An 8,426-nucleotide genomic window follows, 5' to 3' on the forward strand; every position below is an offset into this window, starting at 1 on the left:
CACTGACTGGTGTCTCTCAGTCCTCTCTCTCTCTCAGGGAGATATCTGTACACTGACTGGTGTCTCTCAGTCCTCTCTCTCAGGGAGATATCTGTACACTGACTGGTGTCTCTCAGTCCCCTCTCTCTCTCAGGGAGATATCTGTACACTGACTGGTGTCTCTCAGTCCCCTCTCTCTCTCTCAGGGAGATATCTGTACACTGACTGGTGTCTCTCAGTCCCCTCTCTCTCTCAGGGAGATATCTGTACACTGACTGGTGTCTCTCAGTCCCCTCTCTCTCTCAGGGAGATATCTGTACACTGACTGGTGTCTCTCAGTCCCCTCTCTCTCTCTCAGGGAGATATCTGTACACTGACTGGTGTCTCTCAGTCCCCTCTCTCTCTCTCAGGGAGATATCTGTACACTGACTGGTGTCTCTCAGTCCCCTCTCTCTCTCAGGGAGATATCTGTACACTGACTGGTGTCTCTCAGTCCTCTCTCTCTCAGGGAGATATCTGTACACTGACTGGTGTCTCTCAGTCCTCTCTCTCTCTCTCAGGGAGATATCTGTACACTGTCTGGTGTCTCTCAGTCCCCTCTCTCTCTCTCAGGGAGATATCTGTACACTGACTGGTGTCTCTCAGTCCCCTCTCTCTCTCTCAGGGAGATATCTGTACACTGACTGGTGTCTCTCAGTCCCCTCTCTCTCTCAGGGAGATATCTGTACACTGACTGGTGTCTCTCAGTCCCCTCTCTCTCTCAGGGAGATATCTGTACACTGACTGGTGTCTCTCAGTCCTCTCTCTCTCAGGGAGATATCTGTACACTGACTGGTGTCTCTCAGTCCTCTCTCTCTCTCTCAGGGATATATCTGTACACTGTCTGGTGTCTCTCAGTCCCCTCTCTCTCTCTCAGGGAGATATCTGTACACTGACTGGTGTCTCTCAGTCCCCTCTCTCTCTCTCTCAGGGAGATATCTGTACACTGACTGGTGTCTCTCAGTCCTCTCTCTCTCTCAGGGGGATATCTGTACACTGACTGGTGTCTCTCAGTCCTCTCTCTCTCTCAGGGGGATATCTGTACACTGACTGGTGTCTCTCAGTCCCCTCTCTCTCTCGGGGAGATATCTGTACACTGACTGGTGTCTCTCAGTCCTCTCTCTCTCTCTCTCAGGGAGATATCTGTACACTGACTGGTGTCTCTCAGTCCTCTCTCTCTCTCAGGGAGATATCTGTACACTGACTGGTGTCTCTCAGTCCCCTCTCTCTCTCAGTGAGATATCTGTACACTGACTGGTGTCTCTCAGTCCCCTCTCTCTCTCTCTCTCTCAGTGAGATATCTGTACACTGACTGGTGTCTCTCAGTCCCCCCTCTCTCTCTCTCAGGGAGATATCTGTACACTGACTGGTGTCTCTCAGTCCCCTCTCTCTCTCTCAGGGAGATATCTGTACACTGACTGGTGTCTCTCAGTCCCTCTCTCAGGGAGATATCTGTACACTGACTGGTGTCTCTCAGTCCTCTCTCTCTCTCTCAGGGAGATATCTGGACACTGACTGGTGTCTCTCAGTCCTCTCTCTCTCTCTCTCAGGGAGATATCTGTACACTGACTGGTGTCTCTCAGTCCTCTCTCTCTCTCTCAGGGAGATATCTGTACACTGACTGGTGTCTCTCAGTCCCCTCTCTCTCTCTCTCTGGGAGATATCTGTACACTGACTGGTGTCTCTCAGTCCCCTCTCTCTCTCTCTCAGGGAGATATCTGTACACTGACTGGTGTCTCTCAGTCCTCTCTCTCTCTCAGGGGGATATCTGTACACTGACTGGTGTCTCTCAGTCCCCTCTCTCTCTCTCAGGGAGATATCTGTACACTGACTGGTGTCTCTCAGTCCCCTCTCTCTCTCAGGGAGATATCTGTACACTGACTGGTGTCTCTCAGTCCCCTCTCTCTCTCTCTCAGGGAGATATCTGTACACTGACTGGTGTCTCTCAGTCCTCTCTCTCTCAGGGAGATATCTGTACACTGACTGGTGTCTCTCAGTCCCCTCTCTCTCTCAGGGAGATATCTGTACACTGACTGGTGTCTCTCAGTCCCCTCTCTCTCTCTCTCAGGGAGATATCTGTACACTGACTGGTGTCTCTCAGTCCCTTCTCTCTCAGGGAGATATCTGTATACTGACTGGTGTCTCTCAGTCCCCTCTCTCTCTCTCAGGGAGATATCTGTACACTGACTGGTGTCTCTCAGTCCCCTCTCTCTCTCTCTCTCTCTCTCAGGGAGATATCTGTACACTGACTGGTGTCTCTCAGTCCCCTCTCTCTCTCTCAGGGAGATATCTGTACACTGACTGGTGTCTCTCAGTCCCCTCTCTCTCTCTCAGGGAGATATCTGTACACTGACTGGTGTCTCTCAGTCCCCTCTCTCTCTCAGGGAGATATCTGTACACTGACTGGTGTCTCTCAGTCCCCTCTCTCTCTCTCTCAGGGAGATATCTGTACACTGACTGGTGTCTCTCAGTCCTCTCTCTCTCAGGGAGATATCTGTACACTGACTGGTGTCTCTCAGTCCCCTCTCTCTCTCAGGGAGATATCTGTACACTGACTGGTGTCTCTCAGTCCCCTCTCTCTCTCTCTCAGGGAGATATCTGTACACTGACTGGTGTCTCTCAGTCCCTTCTCTCTCAGGGAGATATCTGTATACTGACTGGTGTCTCTCAGTCCCCTCTCTCTCTCTCAGGGAGATATCTGTACACTGACTGGTGTCTCTCAGTCCCCTCTCTCTCTCTCTCTCTCTCTCTCAGGGAGATATCTGTACACTGACTGGTGTCTCTCAGTCCCCTCTCTCTCTCTCAGGGAGATATCTGTACACTGACTGGTGTCTCTCAGTCCCCTCTCTCTCTCTCTCAGGGAGATATCTGTACACTGACTGGTGTCTCTCAGTCCCCTCTCTCTCTCAGGGAGATATCTGTACACTGACTGGTGTCTCTCAGTCCCCTCTCTCTCTCTCAGGGAGATATCTGTACACTGACTGGTGCCTCTCAGTCCCCTCTCTCTCTCTCAGGGAGATATCTGTACACTGACTGGTGTCTCTCAGTCCCCTCTCTCTCTCAGGGAGATATCTGTACACTGACTGGTGTCTCTCAGTCCTCTCTCTCTCTCTCTCAGGGAGATATCTGTACACTGACTGGTGTCTCTCAGTCCCCTCTCTCTCTCTCTCTCAGGGAGATATCTGTACACTGACTGGTGTCTCTCAGTCCCCCCTCTCTCTCTCAGTGTGATGTCTACAGAGCGACCCATGGTCAGAGCTGGGCCCATCTCGAGTTGTCCTTCACAATATTACCTCAAGCTTCCCGAGATATTTGCCGGACTTGTCCATCAGTGAATGTCTCATGAAGATTTGCAAAGCCTCCTTGTGATTTTGACTGTACGATTCAGCGACATCGACAAGTTTGCTGGACAGACCGGGTGACTGACTTCCCGCCATCTTGTCGAAGTGTTCCAACGCTCTGGCAACTGCAGCCTCGTTTTCCAATTCCGCCATCCTCGCAACACTGCTGTCCACACACGGAATGCCCTTCCTGTTAAAGGCACTGGCGTAGTCCTCCAACAACACACTCAACACTGCGGCCAGAAAGGCATCGATCAATAATCCCAATCCCCTTCCCGTTCACTCCCACTGTACACAATCCCAATCCCCTTCCCGTTCACTCCCACTGTACACAATCCCAATCCCCTTCCCGTTCACTCCCACTGTACACAATCCCAATCCCCTTCCCGTTCACTCCCACTGTACACAATCCCAATCCCCTTCCCGTTCACTCCCACCGTACACAATCCCAATCCCCTTCCCGTTCACTCCCACCGTACACAATCCCAAACCCCTTCCCGTTCACTCCCACTGTACACAATCCCAATCCCCTTCCCGTTCACTCCCACTGTACACAGTCCCAATCCCCTTCCCGTTCACTCCCACTGTACACAATCCCAGTCCCCTTCCCGTTCACTCCCACTGTACACAATCCCAATCCCCTTCCCGTTCACTCCCACTGTACACAATCCCAATCCCCTTCCCGTTCGCTCCAACTGTACACAATCCCAATCCCAATCCCCTTCCCGTTCACTCCCACTGTACACAATCCCAATCCCCTTCCTGTTCACTCCCACTGTACACAATCCCAATCCCCTTCCCGTTCACTCCCACTGTACACAATCCCAATCCGCTTCCCGTTCACTCCCACTGTACACAATCCCAAACCCTGTCCCGTTCCCTCCCACTGTACACAATCCCAATCCCAATGCCCTTCCCGTTCCCTCCCACTGTCCACAATCCCAATCCCAATGCCCTTCCCGTTCACTCCCACTGTACGCAATCCCAATCCCCTTCCCATTCACTCCCACTGTACACAATCCCAATCCCCTTCCCGTTCGCTCCCACTGTACACAATCCCAATGCCCTTCCCGTTCCCTCCCACTGTACACAATCCCAATCCCAATGCCCTTCCCGTTCCCTCCCACTGTCCACAATCCCAATCCCAATGCCCTTCCCGTTCACTCCCACTGTACGCAATCCCAATCCCCTTCCCATTCACTCCCACTGTACACAATCCCAATCCCCTTCCCGTTCGCTCCCACTGTACACAATCCCAATCCCCTTCCCGTTCACTCCCACTGTACACAATCCCAATCCCCTTCCCGTTCACTCCCACTGTACACAATCCCAATGCCCTTCCCGTTCACTCCCACTGTACACAATCACAATCCCCTTCCCGTTCACTCCCACTGTACACAATCCCAATCCCAAACCCCTTCCCGTTCACTCCCACTGTACACAATCCCAATCCCCTTCCCGTTCACTCCCACTGTACACAATCCCAATCCCCTTCCCGTTCACTCCCACTGTACACAATCCCAATCCCCTTCCCGTTCACTCCCACTGTACACAATCCCAATCCCCTTCCCGTTCACTCCCACTGTACACAATCCCAATCCCCTTCCCGTTCACTCCCACTGTACACAATCCCAATCCCCTTCCCGTTCACTCCCACTGAACACAATCCCAATCCCCTTCCCGTTCACTCCCACTGTACACAATCCCAATCCCCTTCCCGTTCACTCCCACTGTACACAATCCCAATCCCCTTCCCGTTCACTCCCACTGTACACAATCCCAATTCCCTTCCCGTTCGCTCCCACTGTATACAATCCCAATCCCAATCCCTTTCCCGTTCACTCCCATTGTACACAATCCCAATCCCCTTCCCGTTGATTCCCACTGTACACAATCCCAATCCCCTTCCCGTTCGATCCCACTGTATACAATCCCAATCCCAAACCCCTTCCCGTTCACTCCCACTGTACACAATCCCAATCCCCTTCCCGTTCACTCCCACGGTACACAATCCCAATCCCCTTCCCGTTCACTCCCACTGTGCACAATCCCAATCCCCTTCCCGTTCACTCCCACTGTCCACAATCCCAATACCCTTCCCGTTCCCTCCCACTGTACACAATCCCAATCCCCTTCCCGTTCACTCCCACGGTACACAATCCCAAGCTCCTTCCCGTTCACTCCCACTGTACACAATCCCAATCCCATTCCCGTTCACTCCGACTGTACACAATCCCAATCCCCTTCCCGTTCACTCCCACTGTACATAATCCCAATCCCCTTCCCGTTCACTCCCACTGTACACAATCCCAATCCCCTTCCCGTTCGATCCCACTGTATACAATCCCAATCCCAATCCCCTTCCCGTTCACTCCCACTGTACACAATCCCAATCCCCTTCCCGTTCACTCCCACAGTACACAATCCCAATCCCCTTCCCGTTCACTCCCACTGTCCACAATCCCAATCCCCTTCCCGTTCACTCCCACTGTACACAATCCCAATCCCCTTCCCGTTCACTCCCACGGTACACAATCCCAATCTCCTTCCCGTTCACTCCCACGGTACACAATCCCAATCCCATTCCCGTTCACTCCGACTGTACACAATCCCAATCCCCTTCCCGTTCACTCCCACTGTACACAATCCCAATCTCCTTCCCATTCACTCCCACTGTACACAATCCCAATCCCCTTCCCGTTCACTCCGACTGTACACAATCCCGAATCCCTTTCCTGTTCACTCCCACTGTACACAATCCCAATCCCCTTCCCGTTCGCTCCCACTGTACACAATCCCAATCCCCTTCCCGTTCACTCCCACTGTACACAATCCCAATCCCCTTCCCGTTCACTCCCACTGTACACAATCCCAATCCCCTTCCCGTTCGCTCCCACTGTACACAATCCCAATCCCCTTCCCGTTCATTCCCACTGTACACAATCCCAATCCCCTTCCCGTTCACTCCCACTGTACACAATCCCAATCCCCTTCCCGTTCACTCCCACTGTACACAATCCCAATCCCCTTCCCGTTCACTCCCACTGTACACAATCCCAATCCCAAACCCTTCCCGTTCACTCCCACTGTACACAATCCCAATCCCCTTCCCGTTCACTCCCACTGTACACAATCCCAATTCCCTTCCCGTTCACTCCCACTGTACACAATCCCTATCCGCTTCCCGTTCGCTCCCACTGTACACATTCCCAATGAACTCTGTCCCTTGTGTTCGGGATACTCACTCTTTCCCGTGACGTGGTGACCCTCCAGAGTTGTCTTGACTTTCGCCTTGGTGTGAATGTACTCTGAGAATCTTGCAAACTCTGCCACGAATTTCTCGTCCAGCTCTGTATCGGGCAGTTCCTGCAGGCACTTGAGTTTCCTCCCAGCGGCAGGACACTCAAAGGCAAAGCAATGACGTGACGGGAAGTATTCCCGCAGGCAACTGCGGAGGAAGTTGTTGTCCTGAGCCTTGGCTGTCGCCTCTGTTGAGAGATCGGTTGTGATTACAACATCACCACATGCGCTTGCCCCAGTCCACTCAGTCCCTCTCCACATCTCTCCTCGCCATCTCTCTGCCCGTCTCCTCCTCTCCCTCCATCTCCTTGCCTCTCTCCACCTCCTCCGCCTTCTCCCCCGCTCATTCTTCTCCTCCCTATCTCCCACTCCTCTCCCTTCTTCCCTGTCTGAATCCCCCCCTCCCGCAGCTCTCCGTCTGCTGCCCCCCCTCCCTCACTCCAACTCCCCAAATCCTCTGTGCCAAAGAATCATAGAACCCCGACAGTGCAAGGGGAGGCCATTCAGCCCATCGAGCCTGCACCCGCAACATTCCCACCCAGACCCGATCCCCGTATCCACCCTGCTAGTCTCCCTGACACTAAGGGACAATTTAGCATGGCCAATCCCCCTAACCCGCACATCTTTGGACACTAAGGGACAATTTAGCATGGCCAATCCCCCTAACCCGCACATCTTTGGACACTAAGGGACAATTTAGCATGGCCAATCCACCTAACCTGCACATCTTTGGACACCAAGGGACAATTTAGCATGGCCAATCCCCCTAACCTGCACATCTTTGGACACTAAGGGACAATTTACCATGGCCAATCCACCTAACCTACACATCATTGGACACTAAGAGACAATTTAGCATGGCCAATCCACCTAACCTACACATCTTTGGACACTAAAGGACAATTTGGCATGGCCAATCCACCTAACCCGCACATCATTGGACACTAAGGGACAGTTTAGCATGGCCAATCCACCTAACCTCCACATCTTTGGACACTAAAGGACAATTTGGCATGGCCAATCCCCCTAACCCACACATCTTTGTACACGAAGGGACAATTTAGCATGGCCAATCCACCCAACCTACACATCTTTCGACACTAAGGGGCAATTGAGCATGGCCAATCCACCTAACCTGCACATCTTTGGTCACTAAGGGGCAACTTAGCACGGCCAATCCCCCTAACCTACACATCATTGGTCACGAAGGGGCAACTTAGCATGGCCAATCCCCCTAACCTACACATCTTTGGTCACGAAGGGGCAATTTAGCACGGCCAATCCACCTAACCTGCACATCTTTGGACACTAAGAGACAATTTAGCATGGCCAATCCACCTAACCTACACATCTTTGGACACTAAGGGGCAATTTAGCACGGCCAATCCACCTAACCTACACATCTTTGGACACTAAGAGGACAATTTACCATGGCCAATCCCCTAACCTGCACATCTTTGCACACTAAGGGACAATTTAGCATGGCCAATCCCCCTAACCTGCACATCTTTGGACACTAAGAGACAATTTAGCATGGCCAATCCACCTAACCTGCACATCTTTGGACACTAAGAGACAATTTAGCACGGCCAATCCACCTAACCTACACATCTTTGGACACTAAGGGACAATTTAGCATGGCCAATCCCCCTAACCTGCACATCTTTGGACACTAAGGGGCAATTTAGCACGGCCAATCCACCTAACCTACACATCTTTGGACACTAAGGGACAATTTAGCATGGCCAATCCCCCTAAGCTGCACAT

At 52.3% G+C, this 8,426-nt stretch overlaps 1 protein-coding gene across 1 annotated transcript in view; it reads right to left on the minus strand.

The window, feature by feature from the left end:
- The window catches only part of LOC144487641 (guanylate-binding protein 1-like), a 57,730-nt gene that overhangs the window by 31,502 nt on the left and 17,802 nt on the right, over positions 1-8,426 (minus strand). Inside the window, exons 6-7 of the mRNA XM_078205718.1 lie at positions 6,605-6,847; positions 3,312-3,592 (exon numbers count right to left, since the gene is read on the minus strand). Of these exons, the coding sequence (XP_078061844.1) occupies positions 3,312-3,592; positions 6,605-6,847 (524 nt within the window). The remainder of the gene's footprint in view (positions 1-3,311; positions 3,593-6,604; positions 6,848-8,426) is intronic.

This window comes from Mustelus asterias, unplaced genomic scaffold (genome assembly GCF_964213995.1).
Source record: "Mustelus asterias unplaced genomic scaffold, sMusAst1.hap1.1 HAP1_SCAFFOLD_945, whole genome shotgun sequence".
NCBI lineage: Eukaryota > Metazoa > Chordata > Chondrichthyes > Carcharhiniformes > Triakidae > Mustelus > Mustelus asterias.